Source organism: Ipomoea triloba, chromosome 2 (assembly GCF_003576645.1).
Source record: "Ipomoea triloba cultivar NCNSP0323 chromosome 2, ASM357664v1".
In the NCBI taxonomy this organism is placed as follows: domain Eukaryota; kingdom Viridiplantae; phylum Streptophyta; class Magnoliopsida; order Solanales; family Convolvulaceae; genus Ipomoea; species Ipomoea triloba.
In genome coordinates this window covers 4,013,930-4,033,890 of record NC_044917.1, presented here as the reverse complement: position 1 = coordinate 4,033,890, position 19,961 = coordinate 4,013,930, and the positions used below count along the sequence as shown (strand labels likewise).

The 19,961-nt window shown below is 38.0% G+C and overlaps 5 protein-coding genes across 6 annotated transcripts in view; 3 read left to right on the top strand and 2 right to left on the bottom strand.

The window, feature by feature from the left end:
• Positions 1-2,546, top strand: part of LOC116009873 (cellulose synthase-like protein H1) — a 41,043-nt gene extending 38,497 nt beyond the window's left edge. For both annotated transcript variants that reach the window (XM_031249051.1, XM_031249052.1), the window contains exons 5-8: positions 576-788; positions 929-1,040; positions 1,135-1,316; positions 1,504-2,546. In XM_031249051.1, coding sequence (XP_031104911.1) covers positions 576-788; positions 929-1,040; positions 1,135-1,316; positions 1,504-2,403 — 1,407 coding nt within the window. In that variant the 3' untranslated portion in view covers positions 2,404-2,546. The remainder of the gene's footprint in view (positions 1-575; positions 789-928; positions 1,041-1,134; positions 1,317-1,503) is intronic.
• A 2,128-nt stretch (positions 2,547-4,674) lies between these two features.
• LOC116010091 lies at positions 4,675-13,366 on the top strand. The gene is made up of 6 exons (XM_031249354.1): positions 4,675-4,912; positions 7,503-8,275; positions 8,358-8,537; positions 8,667-8,720; positions 8,846-8,943; positions 12,654-13,366. Exons 1-6 carry the CDS (start codon positions 4,849-4,851, stop codon positions 13,039-13,041), a joined length of 1,557 nt encoding a protein of 518 aa, XP_031105214.1. The 5' UTR covers positions 4,675-4,848; the 3' UTR covers positions 13,042-13,366.
• LOC116009718 (zinc finger BED domain-containing protein RICESLEEPER 1-like) lies at positions 9,175-11,923 on the bottom strand. The gene is made up of 6 exons (XM_031248840.1): positions 11,498-11,923; positions 10,452-11,424; positions 10,029-10,370; positions 9,551-9,948; positions 9,347-9,460; positions 9,175-9,297 (listed from the first exon to the last, which is right to left on the bottom strand). Exons 1-5 carry the CDS (start codon positions 11,858-11,860, stop codon positions 9,413-9,415), a joined length of 2,124 nt encoding a protein of 707 aa, XP_031104700.1. The 5' UTR covers positions 11,861-11,923; the 3' UTR covers positions 9,175-9,297; positions 9,347-9,412.
• A 482-nt stretch (positions 13,367-13,848) lies between the features above and the next one.
• LOC116009719 lies at positions 13,849-15,654 on the top strand. The gene is made up of 5 exons (XM_031248841.1): positions 13,849-14,007; positions 14,125-14,617; positions 14,709-14,825; positions 14,946-15,083; positions 15,198-15,654. Exons 2-5 carry the CDS (start codon positions 14,318-14,320, stop codon positions 15,519-15,521), a joined length of 879 nt encoding a protein of 292 aa, XP_031104701.1. The 5' UTR covers positions 13,849-14,007; positions 14,125-14,317; the 3' UTR covers positions 15,522-15,654.
• A 1,050-nt stretch (positions 15,655-16,704) lies between these two features.
• On the bottom strand, positions 16,705-19,471 carry LOC116010090 (protein FAR1-RELATED SEQUENCE 5-like). Its single transcript, XM_031249353.1, has 2 exons — positions 18,726-19,471; positions 16,705-18,103 (listed from the first exon to the last, which is right to left on the bottom strand). Exons 1-2 carry the CDS (start codon positions 19,469-19,471, stop codon positions 16,705-16,707), a joined length of 2,145 nt encoding a protein of 714 aa, XP_031105213.1.
• Positions 19,472-19,961: the final 490 nt, after the last annotated feature.

Here is a 19,961-nt window from a genome sequence, read left to right as displayed (position 1 = left end):
CAACCAATTAAACAAACACAAAATCCAAAAATGAATGAATTACGAGAAAATTAATATATGTCGTCAAATGACCGGACATCTTCATTGGATGAAAATGTGTAAGGAAAACCATTGCAAATGATAAAAGAGATGACCAAAGCATGAAAAGACCAAAATACCCCTGTTTTGGACAGTGATTTGACGAAAATTTTAACGGTGGACTAAAAGTGGTAAGAACTAAATAAAATTGGCCGCAATGTGGCAAAAATTAATGAAGTGGACTAAAATTGGCAATGTCCCAATATCAGTAGGACCAAAAATGGAAATGACTCTTTATTTTAATATAACAACTATCTATTATATAATCTCCGTCGCAACCTATATAGTTAGCTATACCACCGTCTTTATTCAATTACAGCTTTTAATTTCTTACTATTCGTTTCATATTTTTAGATTACAAAAAAAAAATAATAAATAAATAAATAAAAAAACAAGATTTCAAACACTATAGATTTTCTTCGTAACAATGGAGAAGTTGAACTTTTCTTCATCTTTTTGTTAAAGACTGTAGCTAATAATCACATTTGAAAAAACAGACAAGAGTATCCGGAGTGATGACAAATGCACCATTCATGTTGAACGTCGATTGTGATTTTTACGTAAATGACTCAAAAGTGATACTGCATGCCATGTGCTTCTTTCTTGGAGTCAAAGATGAGAAAGATGTCGGATTTGTTCAATTTCCTCAAATCTTTGATGGTGGATTAAAGAATGACCCTTACGGAAATCAATTGAAAATTATAGTAGAAGTAAGTAAAAACTTCTTGTATTTATACTTAAATTTCAAACTTTTTTTTGACAATCAAATTTCAAACTTAATCTCTGTCAAATTAAGAAGTAATTTAATTTTTTATTAGTATGTTAATAGTTAAATTTTTTTTATATAAAGTATGTAATGCGAGGAATTGCTGGAATTCAAGGATCAATTTATATGGGAACAGGATGTTTCCATAGAAGAAAGATTATATATGGCATGTGGCCACATATGGTCGACAGTAATGGTACGCGTTATAAATGAATTTTGGCCCACTTATTTTATTACACTGACTTTCCTATTCATATATTTATTACTGTACTATACTTTTATGCTACTAGGGAAAACAACTGACAAGGACCAATGGGAAATATTTGGCAAATCAAAAACTTTCACTTTATCAACCACTCAAATTTTATGTGGATCTTTGTATCCTGAGATTCCCATATTCCGGAATTCCCTTGAGGCTGCTAAGGAAGTTGCAAGTTGTGGCTATGAATCTGGCACTGCTTGGGGCGAAGAGGTTAGATCATAGGTTTTTGTCATTTTTTTAATTAATCCAAATTTCTTGACTATATTCTAACCCTATAATTCTGTCTCAAGACTAGTGAAAAGTTAAATTGAGTCAATTTCATTTTAAATTTGAACACTAAATTGTACACCAATTTTTTTATTTCTTGTTGGATTGACACAACAATTAATTTTGACAGGTTGGGTTGTTGTATGGAAGCGCAACAGAAGACACGAAAACCGGGATAAGTATCCACGGAAAGGGTTGGAAATCTGCATACTGTGATCCCAACCCACCTGGGTTTCTTGGGAGTGCACCAACAGGTGGGCCTGCCGCGTTGACCCAGCAAAAGCGATGGGTCACTGGGCTACTGGAAATACTGATCTGCAAGAAAAGTCCAATTATGTGGGCCCTATTTGGGAGGCTCCACTTCAGGCAATTCTTGGCCTATCTATGGCCTATGATTTGGCCCATTCGGCCCGTTTTTGAAATATGTTATGCTCTTCTCCCCGCATACTGCATCATCAACAATTCCCACTTTCAACCAAAGATAAACGAAGCCGCCATTATAATTCCAGCTTCCATTTTAATCATCTACAATTTGTACACTCTATGGGAGTACATCAGAATCGGGGAGTCTTTACGGGCGTGGTGGAACAACCAAAGAATGTGGAAAGTGTACGCATCTGGGTCATGGTTGTTAGGATTCCTAAGTGGGGTTGTTAAGGTTTTTGGATTGTCTGAAACGGTGTTCGAAGTCACCAAGAAAGATCATTCCAGCGACGAAAATCGAGACAAGGATGACGACTCCAATGCCGGACGGTTCACATTCGATGAATCTCCACTGTTTGTCCCTGGCACAACCATTTTGCTAGTGAACTTGGCAGCGTTGTTCATTGGAATTCTGGATTTTAAACAGAATAAGAGTCGTAGTTGGAGTTTAGGAGAGGCAATATGCAGTGTATGGGTAATATTAATGTATTGGGCATTTCTTAAGGGGTTGTTTGGAAAAGGAAAGTATGGGATTCCATTATCCACTGTTTTAAAGTCTGGGGGACTGGCACTGCTCTTTGTCCATGCCTGCAAATCTGTATACTGATTTGCGTAAACAAAGCACCTACTACTTCAATTCACATTATACTGTGGGAATTGAATTTATAATATTATCATGTACTGTATTTGAAGAGAAGTAAACGGTTGAATATAATGATGGCAGTGCATGGTTTCGGTTCTTGAATTTAATTTTGACTTTGTTCATATATTATTTATTAGGAAAGTCGTACATATGATGTTTAATTTCCTCATGTAACATGTTTGGATATTCATATAAATTAATCGATTGGTGGGATTGCTGTTCGGGTCCACGGCGGCTCAACTCTCAATTTGCATACACAATTCATTCATAAATTCTGATCTGTAACATGTTTGAATTCAAGTTTTCAATGTCCGATCCGTGGAGTTCAACTTACGTATCCGTCTCGTCCGTGTCTCTTCTTGATTTCATTTCCTTGCCCTTGAATGTAAATTCATGGTAATGGCGTAATTTTTATTTATTAGTTGATGCTAATTCAACGTACCAAGTTATGACGCACAAAAACTCTTTAAAAGTAGTAATTTTGTATTTCATAACATTTTCTGATCTCATAAAAAACTCACCCAAAATGTTTTGGCTCTATTTCATAATAAAAGAATATTCAGAAACACGTTTCAAGGGGTCAAAACTCTTTTTTTTTTTTTTTTGTTAATATTGGACCAAAGTGAAAAGTCATTATTTGAAAGGTGAAGCTATCGAATGCTAGAATGCTACCGCTTCATCATAATTTTGATTCATTTAGTGACTTTGTAGTACTTAACTATTTATTAGTGTGTTATTTTTAATTATTAAATTAGTATATAACACTAATATTTATACATAGTTTAAAAAATTGTAAATATACAATTATATATATATATATATATATATATATATATATATATATATATATATATATTTTAATATTTCCCACACTTCATTTCATAATTTAAAAAAATCAAGTAGTTGGATGACATTATTCACATATTATGTTGACTCTACTATAGTTAGAGCCGTCAAAACGGGCTAACCCGTCCCGTCTCGCCAAAAGGGCGGGGCGTGCTCTAATTTTTTGAGCATGTTTTAAGGCGGGCATTTTAGCCCGCCCCCGCCTAACCCGCGGGCTTGGCGGGCCGGCGGGGTCCCACCAAATGTATAATAAAAAGATTTATTAAAATAAATAAATACTACAATAGTAAATCTATAAGACTATAACATTTAATATGTCTTTTCATCTTGATTATATTACTAACATTAGTGTGTGTGTAATATATATATATATATATATATATATATATATACACACCCTTTTATATAAATAATTAATATAATAGTAATTCAATTTTTGTTTACAGTGTAAACTGTAAACCAAAATTCAATATATAATTATATTGAATTTTATAAACTAATTATATAATTATATAATTATATTAGTTTTCAATCTATAAACTAATACACTAATTATAATATACGTAGTATAAACTGTAAACTAACACTATAATTATAATATATATCAAATTGTAAACTAATACACTAATATATATATATATATATATATATATATATATATATATATANAGTTCAAAACATTAGTAAATTATATAAATGATTTGTTATTAACTTATGGATTAACACTTATTTATTAGTTATTATTGTGTTTAAAAAATTACAAATACATTACTATATGTTTAAATTATCCAAATTATTTTAGTATACACTTACTACATTTTTATATTAATTTTTATTTAAATTTAAAACTTTTAAAATTTGGCGGGCCCCGCCAAGGCCCGCGGGCTTAGGGCGGGGCGGGTTGCCCCTACTTAGGCCCGCTTTAAAGCCCGCCCCTCCACAAAGGCGGGCTTTGGCGGGGCGGGGCCCGCTAGCCCGCATTGACAGCTCTAACTATAGTAGTACTGTCAAAGTGGGTTGAAGCTCGCAAGCTGGACCGCACCCGCACCGCGGTGACCAGGTTAGGACTACAAAAAAATAGCCCGCGAAGGAGCAGGCCTAACGGACCTAGCCCGTTAATGCTTGTGACTTGCTATATATATATATATATATATATATATATATATATATATATATATATATATATATATATATATATATATATATATATATANGAGATCATGAGATTACATCTCGACCATTTATTATTTTTATTTCACGGTTCAGATTTTATTTTAATTATTTATTATTTTATTTTGTTTTCCCGTCACATTTGGGATCAGGGAGGGTTATATTGTAATTTTATTTTTTATTTGCGTAATGACGACTCGGGAATCCCAATTTTTTGCGATTGTTTTCCTTTTGCGATTGGTATCTCTAACGATACATCGCCGGTTTCCTTCCCTGGCGCCGGTGATATCCTCCCTTGCGTAGGTGTTCTCACGTTTTGGCGCCGGTCTACATTCATTGCAGTCGGCTCTTCTTCACTCTCGCTTGTCGGCATAGTCATAGGCTCGGAGTTCCATGGCGGGCTCTTCTACTTGGAGGTCGAAGCGTCTGAGGAGGAACGCTTCTAATGGTGTTGGAGGTATTCCGTGTTCACTTTTTTGGTGTTTATTTCTTCATCTCGTTTTTGTTTTTTTGGTTAGGGTTAGCAATGAGGCGGTTGTTTGGTATTCCGGGTTACTGTGTTTTGGGGCAGTGAGTGGGAGTTCATATTACAGTGGTATGTGCGTGGCAATTTTAGGAATCAGAAAAGTTAAGAAATGCACACACCATTAGAATCAGAAACAGGACTCGACTAATTACAACATACCGGAATACAATTTTAGGAATCAGTTTGTATAATTATTGAGCTTCAATTCAAGGTGATGAGATCAGATGATGGGTTTGTTAAATTTTTTATGGTAGTATTTTGATATTGAACACTAGGTTTTGCTTTGTTTCATGGTGTGGTCGTGTTGTCCTGTTTGTGGGGCTGTTTAGGTTGTGGTCGTGGTGTCCTGTTTGGGACAGAATTGCGTTTTTTCAATCAAAATGGGTAGAGACTAGAGAGATAACAGATGACAAATTTCAGCAAAAATCCAGCTCACAACCACAATAATCTCTTCACGACACTGTAGTCAGATGTAAGGGTGCATTTTGTTTAAAATCATCAAAAAATACTACCATAAAAAATTGCACTGTAGGTAGTTTTGCTTGGTGTGTGCACACTACTGAAAAATTTAACAACTTAAATTGAAGGAGCATAGTCTCTTAAATATTAAATCAAAAGTACAAATTCATGTACAGACAATAACATCTTTGAAAATTTTATGTTATCGAATTGTACAGTATTGAATTTAAGATTGCTTAGATTAGTCCCTGGAATACTACAAGATGAAAATGATCAACAACAAGGTTAGAATATAATATATCACAAAAGTCAGAGAGCATTACATATATTAATGGCATTATTACAAGCTAGGATACAAACATATTCATTACCATATCCATATCATGCATGTACGTTAAGTCATGGGATTGTGAATATTTTAGAAATATGGGTGTTAATTAGTCGATTAAATCAAGAAAGGTATGGTTATAAAAAAAAATAAAGTCAAGAAAGGTACGGCTACTGTTTGGTGTGTGCTGAGGTAGTTTCTTTTTCCTTGGTTTTGAGATTATTTTGTGTGAATTACATTATGCCAATTTTCATATTCGTTATGTATTTTTCTGTGATTGATTTCTGTATTAGTTTGGTAAGGGTTTGCGTAAATGTTTTATCGGGTGGAGGGACGCCAATTTACAGCATACTATTATATTATTCTTTTTGTCTTGGTGTTTGCGTATGTGGGTGGTAGCGTGTGCGTAACATTGGCTTGTGTAATATGAAAGTTATGTTATGTTTTTGGGAGAGCTACTAGTGTATGTTTTAACCGAATTACCGTGCGTGCATTGCTTTGTAATTGTAATAAATACTTGAATTTAGTGATTGGTGTGTGCTTGTGTTAGTTATAGTGTGTGCATAATTATAGAAGAACCGTGTGCATAGTTATAGCGCGTGCATAATTATAGAAGAACCTTGCTCATTTTCAGTTGCTATTCTTTTACTTTTACGAATTCTTAGTTGCTTTTTAAATAGAATAAAATTACATAGTATTATTACATTATGGTTGGGGTTGGGTTTAGATATATGTGTACCATGTTCTATAAGCTTGGGGGGTTTGTGCACTTATGCCTGTGTTCTGTNTACTTGAATTTAGTGATTGGTGTGTGCTTGTGTTAGTTATAGCGTGTGCATAATTATAGAAGAACCGTGTGCATAGTTATAGCGCGTGCATAATTATAGAAGAACTTTGCTCATTTTCAGTTGCTATTCTTTTACTTTTACGAATTCTTAGTTGCTTTTTAAATAGAATAAAATTACATAGTATTATTACATTATGGTTGGGGTTGGGTTTAGATATATGTGTACCATGTTCTATAAGCTTGGGGGGTTTGTGCACTTATGCCTGTGTTCTGTTTACGGTTTAATTGTGTGTCCCATTTTTATTTATCACTATGTTCTTCTTAATTTTCTACATTTTCCCATACTTGGCCATTCTTTGGGGTATTTCGGCGTGTGCTGTTTATGGTACAGGTGTGTGCGTGCTTATTCGCCGGTCTCTACCGTGCATGCTTTTTGATTTATTTCACATTTTTAATTACTACTCTGTAACCACCTGGGCTCCATAGTGCATGGTCTTTGTAATTTTCTACATTTTCCTATACTTGGACATTCTTTTAGGGTTTTTCGGCGTGTGCTGTTTATGGTACAGGTGTGTTTTAGGGTTTTTCGGCGTGTGCTGTTTATGGTACAGGTGTGTGCGTGCTTATTAGTCGGTCTCTACCGTGCATGCGTTTTGATTTATTTCACATTTTTAAATACTATTCTGTAACCACCTGGACTCCATAGTGCATGGTCTTTGTAATTTTCATTATCATTTCCAAATGCTATTATTCTAGTTTTGCCAATTCTCATTCGCTTTTGAAGTAGAATCAAATAACATTCTAATATTTACATTATGGTTGGTTTTGTTTTACAGTATTGTTTACCATATTCTCTAAGCTTTGGTGGGTTTCTGTTTAAATACTTACAGTTTTGGTTTTTTCATCAATGTGTGGCTGCCTTAAATTAAAAGTTTCCCACTTCACAGGGGACACTGATGAAGGTATTCAAGCTAATATGCTGGATAATCCGCCCTCAGACAATTTGGAATCTCCCCCTGTTGTTTTGCCCACTACCGTCCAACCAGACCCGGTGCAAGATGATTCTGATAGTGGGCTTGGTGGGGAGGATGTGCAGTTGTTTCCTGAATTGAAGATTCGTGGCAGCCCAAAGCATTTAGCATGGCCAATTAAGCGCTTTAATGCTTGTCAAAAGAACGCCGTGCGTGCGCTTGGACTTGGAGATATGTTGGACTTTCAGGTTGAAGGTATTCCAAAGTCTATGTGTAGGTGGCTGATTAGTAATTTTGACCCAACTAACATGTGTTTGAGCCTGGAGAACGGATTGGTCCTCCCTGTTACAGAGGAGGATGTTCATTATACATTGGGTCTTCCGCAGGGTAGTGTTGTTATTACAAAGAGAAAAAAGGATGATGTCAGTGATACCTTAAAGGAATGGAGGTCTAAGTTCAACAAAGAGAAGCATGATATCACACCGGCTATGATTGCAACTAAGGTCAGATCTCTTTTGGAGGGGGATGTCTGGTTTAAGCGCCATTTTGCCGTTCTTGTTGTCAGTGTTTTGGGTGGGACGATGACAAACGGGTATGCAAACCAGTTGGTCTTTCATCATTTTGAGGATGTTGATGGTATTAAAAATTTGAACTGGTGTAAGTTCATATTGGAAAGTTTGGTTGAAAGACATGCCCAGTGGGTCCATAATCCAGATAAGCAGTTTTCTGGTCCTATTGTCTTCTTGCTGGTAGGTGTTGTAATTCATTCTCTTTTTTCATAATCATTTTGTGAATTATATGTATTGCGTGCGTGATACTGATATCTATAAGGTTCAGTTGCTTTATGTGGACAGGGTTGTGCATTCCGACAGGGTCGTGCCTCGTCTTGTGCCATCATTACGTGGGTGGAGTTCTAGACATCTTAAGGCTAGACAATTATCTGAGATTCGGGCTGGAGGCTTTGGCCGAGGGGTTGTAGAAGGACATATTGTTGTTGCAACTGACAATCAGGTTTGTTTCAATTCCCATTTTAGTTAGTCACTGCACAAGGAGTGGTTTGCTAGTATGTGCGTGTGCATTTCTGCTTCACATTCTCATTGTTTTCCCATGGGGATCCTGCCCTTTCCGCTTCCTTTGTAGGAGGACGCTGCTACTAGTGGGAGAGACTCACAGGCTCACACAACTGTCCCAAAGGTATTCTGGTCTGTGCGCGTTAATGTTGCTGACCGTGCGTGCATACTAATCACTAAGCTTTGCACTATTCAATTACTTCAATATGTGGTTGTTCTATTTTTAACACTACATTATAACTATTACAGACTGATGCTGAGGACTTCGATGACAAGTCTGTTGCGTTAGGGAAGGCTCTGGATGATATGGTGCAATTCCTAGAGAGTCATCCGGGTCATACGACCAGTTCTGATTAGGGGTGTAAACGAGTCGAGCCGAGCCCGAACTTAGAGGTGCTCGAGTTCGAGCTCGACTCGAAACATGAGAGCTCGAGCTCGGCTCGAGTTCGATCGAGCTCAAAAAATGAAGCTCGAGCTCAGCTCGTCTTATTTTCGAGCAGCTCGAGCTCGGCTCGATTGGCTCGACTGTTCGAACTCGAGCTCGAGCTCGAGCCGAATATCGACTCGTCATGGCTCGAGTTCGAGCTCGTGTTGGAGCTCGAATTTGACTTAATTAACTACATGCATGATGCATCAAATAATAATAATAATTTTTGTACTCATACATTACTAATAATACATCATAAGTCCAAACTGCATAGTTCAAAGTACTCAATAGTCCATACAAGCTGACAATTCCAAACTGCATAGTTCAAAGTACTCAATAGTCCATACAAGCTGACAATTCCACATCAACTACAAGTCTTCATCGTACTTTCATGAGTTGGATAAAGGTAGATAAATTTCTTGGTACGATTTATCTTTCTGAAAAAAATAAAAGGTAAACAAGCTTGTAGTTAACTAGATATTTTTAAAAGACAATGTAGAAAAGTTATAGATTAAAAATAAACTTACTTTATTTTTGGTAACTCCGTGTATATGTCGAAGCCAATCACCCCCACAAAGTAAAGCTTGTACTGTTTCCGGTAACAATGATGCACGATAAGAATCAATTACCCTTGTTCCAGCACTAAACGTTGCTTCTGAAGCCACACTAGTAACAGGTATAGCTAAAATATCTGCCGCCATTCTTGACAGTATTGGATACTGCATTCTATTCATCTTCCACCAGTCCAAACAAGAAAAGTCACTAGGAAGCTCATTCTTTTTAAGACGCCCTTTTTCTAAATAGTCCACTAACTCTGATCTTTTAGGTTCTGCAGTCTCAACTTGTGCACAATATGCATCAAAATCATCCCAAGTATGTGTAGAACTTTGGTGGCTGACTTGGCTCTCAAAAGCCATTGAAGAACCTAGTGTAAAAGTTAAATTGTTAATATAAAATAATAAAATAAAAATAATTATTTGGTTGATTGTGCAAACTGCAAAGTACCTGCCGGACTTGTAAAAATTCCTTGGTTGATTGATTTAGCAACATACTCTTCATAAAGAGTATTAATGATCTCCTTCACTTTTGAAATATTTTCTGCAGCTTCCTTACTAGAATAAAGTCTAGGAAAACAAAATTCAACTGCAAGCATTTTTTTTGTTGGATCAAATACAGCACCTATAGCCATCAACAAATTACACTCACCCCAATATTTATCAAACTTCATCTTCATTATCAGAACCAAATTTCGAATAAAGGAATCTTCATCATCTACACGACCATCCAATGCTGATTTGATTTTTTGAACTTCCTGAAGAAATAAATTTGAAGTTGGGTACTCACAACCTGAAACAAGTAACAACATAAAACCAATTAGAAGAAACAAAGTTTTGTACTTAAAGAAGAATCAAATTAAAAGAAACAAACCTGAAATTACGTGAGTTGCTATCCAAAAAGCCTCTAATATTGAGCAAACTTTGCTAACATTATCCCAATCAGCTTCCGATGGACAACTGTCAAAGAATGGATCACGATCTTGTAGCATCTTAAAAGCTTCTTTGAACTTAAGTGCACAACTTAACATCTCAAAAGTCGAGTTCCATCTAGTCTTACAATCACGAATCAATTTTCTATCTTTCAATTGCAATTGTTGCACACAATCTGCAAATTGTATACGCCTAGCCTCTGATCGGTTCACATATTCCACACTATCTCTAACATCACTAATGATGTGTCGGATCTCTTCTAATCCATCTTGTACACACAAGTTCAAAATGTGCGCACAACAACGAACATGAAATAAACGTCCTCCACATACCAAACTTCTTGATCTTTGGAGTGTATCCTTCATATACCGAATAGCAGAATCATTACTTGAAGCATTATCAACTGTAATTGTAAAAACTTTCTTTTCAATGCCCCACTCTTTCATGCATTTGAATATGGCATCAGAAATCTGAAGACCTCCCCTCGGTGGTGGAATGTTGATGAAGCTTAAAACTCTCTTTTGCAATCTCCACGAAGAATCAATCCAATGGCCAGTGACAACCATGTACTCAATCTTTTGATTTTTTGATTTCCAACAATCTGTTGTCAAACTTACTTTACTAATGCATTCAAGACTGTTCTTCAACTTCTTCTTTTCAAGCTCATAAACTTTCAAACAATCTGCCTTGCTTGTGTTTCTATTAATTTTTTTCCACTCGGGCATACCTCGTTTCATCATAATGTTGAATCCCACTTCTTCTAAAATGGTAAATGGATGTTCATGCATCATGATCCAATGAGTAGCAGACTCCCTCATTAATTCCATGTCAAACTTTCCAGGATGTAATGGAGGAATGGAAGATGAAACTCCCTCACTTGGCAAAAAATTTAACTTCATTTGTTGATCAATCATCTACAAAATCAATAATACAATTACTATTATTGATGCATAGAAAATTTAAGCTAAAGAAAATTTATGTAGTTACCTTCAAATTTGTCTTTCTTGTAACACATTTAGCTTGATGCCTCTTCAAGCTACTTGTGGTGCCCGATTTAGTTAATGTGAATTGTTGATGACAATGGTTACATTTTGCCTTCTTTATTCCATCTGGCTCAATAACTGTAAAATCATCCCACACACATGATGTCTTTTTTCTCTTGTTTGTTTGAAAATCTTGTTGGCTAACTGTTTCTTCATTTTGTTGTGTATCATGGTCATTGGAATGTAATCCTATTTTTTCAAATGCTCCAGCTTGTTCATTCACCTCAATATTTGTTTCAATATTTTCACCAACTGCATTACTTGAGGTGTATGTATTTTGAGGAATAGATGAATTTTCAGTGGACATGACTACTGAAAATAATAATAAAACTAATTAAGTTCACAACACCAAAACATAAGCCAAAGTCCAAACACTAATTAGTAATTACTACAAAGCAGCAAGCACAAGAATGTAAATTGGCTACTGAATCTCAAGACTCTGAATTTGACCATAATTTAGATGTACTCATCTCAAGGTTTATGAACCAAAGCAAACCTAGTCAATAATAAAGTATTAATGTTTAAATTTAATTGAATATTTGAATTAAATGTAAATATGTAATTAAAGTAGTATATTTATGTTTCCAAACACTAATCAATTTATGTTCCAAGAATGCAAGATAGCAGCACTTAACAGTTAACAGTAGTATATTTTTCTCCCAAAAAAAAAAANCTCGGTCAGCGGTGGTCTGCTCCGTGATGCTTGGTCGGCGATGTGCTGCTGCAGTCGTTTGCTCACGGAAGCGAGAGGTGTGGACTGTGGACTGCTGCTCCCAGTGCTCTGTGATGCTACGTCGGCGGCAGAAGCTTAAGCATTTAGATTTAGGGTTAAGTACTTATTATGTATTTATTTACTCTTTTATCTTTATTATATATATATATATATATATATATATATATATATATATATATATATATGTATGGCTCGCGAGCGGCTCGACGAGCCACGAGCCTAAAATATTTAGGCTCGAGCTCGACTCGATTATTTAACGAGCCGGCTCGAGCTCGGCTCGAGCGCGAAGTTGACCGAGTTCGAGCCGAGCTTTGACCGAGTGGCTCGCGAGCGGCTCGCGAGCGGCTCGACTCGTTTACACCCCTAGTTCTGATATGTTTCGCCATGTGCTCTCTGCTGCTCGCAGGATCATTACGCTATCTGATCAGCGTGGTCATACAGCGGAAGACAACCATGGTGGTACGGAGGGTGGTGCAACGCAGCTGGAAGAGGATATGTGGAACAATCCATACAATCTACGTGCCGTTGAGGCGATTGAGAAGGCGGCTCAGCAGACCAACTCTGTTCAACAAATTCCTTCATTTACTGTTAGCGCGAATGCTGATATTCCTACCAAAGGATGGACAGAGGTTGAAGCTATTGTTCGACAGTATGATGACGTACCTATGACTGACCCATTACGGGGGTCGCGCTCAAAATCACCAGATGCAGTAAGTATGATTGTGTACAAGCGCAAGAAATTACCACGTAGTTAGGTTGTTAGTACTGTATGATCACTTTTGTCAGTTAGTAAGCACTTATCCTATGGTGTAGGTTGCTTGTATTCACATTGCTTTTTTGTTATGCCTGTACTGTTTTTTGTGGTCGTAGTAAACGCAGGGGGCAAGCATCTGTATACCGTAAGTGCAGGTCGTACTATGAAGTTTCTGTTTTGCGCACAAGCTTATAACTTTTATTTCAATCACATTTATTAGTACTTGTATCCCCATTACTGCCTCGCATGATTGTACCCCCTTTCAGACACAATCTGCACACACTTGAACCCCAATGTTTCCATTTCACATTATATAGGTCTCTATGGGAATTCCATCATTCAGCCTTGGCTTAACTCAAGAACACCCTTCCACCCGATGGGAGAAGGTAGTAGCAATTCGACGTCATTACGATGTGGTGCCTGCAGCTGGCCCGATACATGGATCTACGTCAAACACACTGACTGTAGTAAGTATTTTTCCTTCTCAACCAAATTGCACACACCGCACTACACTAATGCACCCGTTTCACATGGTGCACGCACATACCTGAACCGCTTTTGTTTGACATTTCCCTTATATAGGTATGTGTGACGAACCATTCATCAACTCCCGACTTGACAGATGACCACCCTACTCAACTGTGGGCTGAGGCTGAAGTAATTGCTCGCAAGTATGACGTCGTGCCTACACTTGACACGTCTCGTGGATCTACGTCTAACCCAACACCAGTAGTAAGTTTAATTTCTTTGCACTCTGACCTGCACACTCCTAACAAGTTCAACGCATCAGCTAAAACTCCATAACACCATTTTCCATGGACTTTAGGGACCCATTGCAGTGCCTGTGTTCGCAGGTCCTCAGCACCAGTCCTCGATTGGGAAGGCTGTTCAAAATTCTGTTACGAAAATCAATCAAAGTGAAGGCCGGGCAATTGGTAGCAACGATAACGACAAAACCCCTATACAGGTATTCCTTCATTTTGCGGAAACATTTGTCTTGTGTTCCGAATTTACAACAACTCTATTTTCCTACTACTTTGGGTCTTGGTTTCTTTTAATATTCACTGTTTCATTACATATACAGCAAATACCTAGGACTCATCCAGGTTACAGCATGGTCTTCAATCAAACATGTGCTGCCCCTCAAAAGTTTTCACGCCAACCCTTAGGGGCTGTAGTGCCGTTGCGCACAATCGACTGGAATTCGTATGCTCCACGCACCCGCACCCGCACACTCCAAATGAGGTCTGTGAAAAAACCGGAATCTCAGGTTGTCTATGATTGGATGGCTACCAACGTTAATTTGGACAGGTATACTTTTTAACTACATGTACGATATAGCATACTGTCCCAACAACCCATCCACCTTAGAATATGATTTCTTTTGTTTGTTTAGGAATGCGGAGTTATTTAATTATGGTGGGTGGTCTGCACGCCGGGAGGACTTTATGTTGTTATTGGAAGGCAATCAAGTGGCGGTTGCTATAATCAATGCTTGGGCATCACTGCTAAACTTTAGGGAGCGGGGTAAACCAATTGCTGCACCTAGTAGGTTTTTCGTGTCAATAGCTACAACGGTGTGCTTTCTACAACATTGCTCAATTACACATTTTTAACACACTTTTATGCACATTTGTTAACATTCATGGGTTTCTTTATTAAATATAGTTGCACACAGTTAGTAACTTTCAAGCACCCCGTTCACATCGATTACAATTATTCACTGAGCGGATGGAGGCCGAATTAAAGTTAACAAGTTATGCTACATGGGGAGATGTGGACATGGTGAGTGTCTTTGATCCTGTTATGTACAACGCACATCCGTCCTAGTTATGTTCTATTATAGCCCCACCACTTAATTATCACTTGCGTTTTACGAGTTTAATTGTTTTTTCTTTTTGGCAGTTCATTTTCCCTATATTGCATGGCACACATTATTATGTTATTTCTGTTGATGTAAGACGATTGAAGTTCGTTATTATTGATAACTTATCTACTGGTGGTGATTCACTCGAAAAATATGGCCAAACCCATATGCAGCTGGTATACCACGTTCTACTACTCGTACTTAGTTATTCTGCAAATCTAATGTATGTTTGTCATATGGTTGATCTCAACTAACTCTCTTGTATGTTTGTATTAACTTTGCTTATTTAGCATGATTTGCTCTCCGTATTCTTCGAGGACTCCGGATTCCCAGCACTCTACATAAAGGTCACTGCACTGCAACCACGACGCCTTCGAATGTCATGGCGCGAAACAAAAAACAGCATCGACTCTGGTGTATTTGCAATGCGCCATATGGAGACGTATGTAGGGCAGTCGATAGCCTCTTGGGATTGTGGTATTCGGAGGGGTGATGCAAGGTGTGTGCGTGAAATGCGCGTAAGGCTCATGTCAGAACTTTTGCTGTTTCATAACAACACACACCATCTGCCCAACGTCAACGCAGTGGGGGGATTTGAAGCCACTATACGTTGACCAACATTAAGATTTAAAACCATTTCAGCATTCAATATTCCTTTTACATATATGTGTTACTAATGTCCTTCATTTTCGGTACCAGCTGATGTTGAATTTTATTTTTAACCAATAAGACAGCAGTTCTGTTTAATACGTACTTGTCATTGATATTGAATCACCTCTCCCACAGCATTTAATAGTGGCATGCACACACCATTATGAATACACGCACACGCCTTCGCATTGTGCACAACTCCAAATCATTGAAACGCACATACTGGATCGCACACACCAATTGAATAAACCCACCAATGCACAACACACAGCTAACAAATCTTGCGCATACACTATCAATATGCACACACCGGAGAAAAGGTTAGGGACAAACCAGTACCTAGTATTAGTTACGCACAAACCAGTACACTGTATTGCACATCAAGCCATATATGTACTCCACTACCTCCCATTGATTACCGTACTTAAGTTTGTGCTCTTTAAGGTGTAACTGTGTGCGTTCTTATGCGTAGGAATCCACTCTGCATGCTTTCTCATTTATTTCTGAATACTATCCTTTAACACGTGGCTCCAATGTGCATGCTTTATCCTACTTTTTCTAAATTACTAAAGTTTCTTTCCCCATTTTTGTTTGTATTTGCCTTCCATGATTACTTAAATCAATCAAGAACATTAAAGGGCATTTTTTATTGGTAAACAGTTTACACAAACAAATCCACAGTTATTAAGTGTGGGTATTACAGTGGAATGCACACACCATTACGAATTCACGCAGACACCACCGCATTGCACACAACTCCAAATCATTGAAACGCACATACTGGAGCGCAAACACCTATTGAATAAACCGACCAATGCACAGCACACAGTTGACTACTATTGCGCATACACTATTACTATGCACCGACCTTAGAAAACAAATGGATATCACGACCAACTACGTCGCACACACCAGCATGTTGGATCACACACTTGTTTATACACAAACACCAACTGAGGTTAAAACCAAAAAATATATAAAATATTCCAGTCATGCACAAATGTTAAACAAAAACTATAATGGTTCTTCAACGATTAAACCAGTATAAAGAGAAATCTTAAATTCAAAATCACAAAGTTCACTACTAAATCACCAATACAATTATACGCTACTGTCCAGTACAGCAGCAAATCCAAATGCCCGTTTCTACCTTTTAAGGCAAGTTCGGCTATTATGTCCGTTCGCCAGTCCACATGTCGCACATGTACGCCCTTTCTTTCTCATTCCCTTGATCGCAATCTCCTTCATCGATTTAATTCGTTTGCCAGAACCTTTGTTCTTCGATACTTGTGGCGGGTGCACTAGGATTGTTTCCGGAGCTGGTATCCCACAGTATGTTTCCATTGTTGCATGTTTTCCAAGATTCGCCTCCCCACTATCTTTGTCCCCGGACATTGACGTTTCAACCCCTCCTAGTGCATGGGCAATTTGCTGCAATTTTTCAACCTTCCCGTTAGCTAATCCCAAACACTTGTAGAAAGTATTTATTACCTGGGTTTCCTCCAAACTCTTAGCTACACTTTGTAATTCTTCCGCTTGCGTGCACGAGTACGGATCACGACCTGTTTTTTGAGCAGCATCCCGTGTCCAACGTGGAGTGATGTGCTGTGGTGGAATATGATCGAACCGCTCATCTTTCAGTATTACAAAAGCATGCCTACAAAGCAGCCCAATCCTTCTGTACATTCGGCATGTGCAACTGATGTTGTTGCTCCCATTTTCAACTACCACTGTGTATGACTTCCCTTTATCGTCTTCAATCGCGTATGTCCGGGTAGGTTCGCTAACTGCGAATGATCGCACTCGGTAGGAGAAACATGCACCTATTATTTCTCCCTGCAACTGGTAAAAAATTGCCAATGTGTATATTGACGCTGCCTCACGCTCAACACTCAACGGTGTCTTTAGGGTAGGAAGGTGGCCATTGCAAGCGGCATCTAATTCAGCTTGTTTACTTCGTTGCCTATTGATTGTGCGCTCAAACTGATAGAAAAATTCCACAAGACACATATGTTTACTAGTATTACTTCGGAAAACACTGTTCTCGGATTCCGAACGAGAAGTTGTTCGCAACAGCCCTCCCATAAACATATCTTGGAAATACGCAGGTATCCATGATTCACGTTGCTCATACATAAGCTTCAACCATCCATTATCTTGTAGCCCATATTTATGCACAACACCATTCCAACCATTCTCAAACTCTTCAGGCATACAATTTTCATTCCACACAACACTGTTTAGCGCGCGACGAAATTCAGTATTCTTTGCCATTTCGGCTCCTACTTTGTCCCCAACTTTAGTCATTATATGCCACATGCAGAAACGATGACGGGTCTCGGGAAACTCCATAGCAATGGCAACTTTCATGGCTGGGTCTTGATCGGTGATTGTTATTGGTGGGGTTCTCCCCATTGCTTTTTTGAAGTTGATTAAAAGCCAACGGTAAGACTCCTCATCTTCGCTAGCAATCAATCCCGCAGCGAATGTAACACATCTCTTATGGTGGTCTACGCCGGTAAATGGAACAAACACTAGCTTGTACCTATGCATTGAAACACACCACATTATATTTTGGAGAACAATGCATGAGTGCACCAAAGTGAAGCACACAAATAGAAAACGTGCACACACATTAAATTATTTCCAAACCCGCTAACCAGCATAATGCACAAACTGCAACTCTACCGTAAACACACCAATGCACATTGTAATTCACATACCAGAACGCTAACACGCACACCAGTGTACACCGACATTCACACCCGACAAACACACTCACAACTCCTTCAACAACCAAAACTACACACACGCACATATAAAAACGTGCACACACATTACATTCTTTCCAACACCACTAACCAGCATAATGCACACATCGCAACTCTACCAGTCACACACCAATGCACATTGTAGTGCACATACCATAACGCTAACACGCACACCAGTGCACACCGACATTCACGCACCGTTTAACACACTCACTACTCCTTCGACAACCAAAACTACACACACGCACACAGACTGGTTGTAGCATACAATAAACGCAGCAAACACGTTGATTTACATACACCCGCACATACATCAACAACCACACATGTTTCAAACAATGTAATAAATCACTTCATATCAGAATGGATTTTCGTAAATGTTATTGAGGGACTTACTTGTTCGTTTGGTATGTCGCGTCAAACGCCATGGCTTCTCCGAATAAGCTAAACTGTTTTCTTGCAACACCATCGGCCCAAAACACACGGCTCAATTGATCCTTTTCATTCACCTCATATTCAAAGTAGAAATCATCACAGTCTGACTTCTTTTCAAGGTAGTTGGTTAGAACCATCTGCGCATCCCCACCCTTCATGTATGCCAAAATTTCTCTCTTGTAGTTTTTGAAATCTTGTTGCGTAGCACCCACTTTGTTGGTTCCTCCCACCATTTCTGCATATAGGTTGAAAGTCTTACTAGGCCCAATGTTAGCTTTAGCACAGTTTGCAATGAAGTGCTGATGCCCAATGTCTAGTTTCCGATTCACTTTCATAAACGGTTTGTAACTGTCCCCGCATAAATCGTGTGTGTGCCTTTCTTCGAATGACACCACTTCGTACACCTCCACATTTAGTCTGAAAATTATCTTAGCAATGCATCCCACTATGTTAGAAGTACGTCGACGTTTGGGGTGTGTTGGTGCTCCACTTTCCATTAGATCTGTATCTTTAGCCTCCTTATATCCTTCCCGGGAACAAACCAAATACTTTTTAATGGTAACACCATATTTGTTCTTTATTTCTGTACTGCGGCGTACATCAAAACCAGCTGCTGAAGCATACTTTATATAAAATTTAATTCCATTTTCTAAACTTTCAAATCTCTGTCCTACAACTGGCTTAAGAGAGGGGTCACATGTTGTCATCCAGTAATTGGGAACGTCTGCAGATTCTTCCATATCAGTAGTTTGCATCTCCACGGTCTGATCACTGGGTCCTACATATGGTGGGGAGAGAATAAAATTTTCAGTGAAGTGGATCAAACTACTAATACAAGTGTATTCCAGAATTATGCACACGCTATAACTAAAACAAGCACACACCACTTCCAATAAAAAAATAACGCACATGAGGTTCTTTAAAAGCCACTACAACACAAACACACACCATAACCAAACAAAAATTCCGAAATCACTCATGGAAGTAACCATATCGAGACATAAAAATGTCATAATGTAATTAGTGTTAAAAAAAATCCCCCAACCGTGTGCACACACCATCAAACTACAACGCACACACTAATCATCAAACCACATCGCAAACGCAAAAACTCCGAAATCCATACACTTACGTGCATACTACTAAATTCAAGTATTTAAAAAAGAGTAATATAATACAATGCTCTAAATTGGCGTC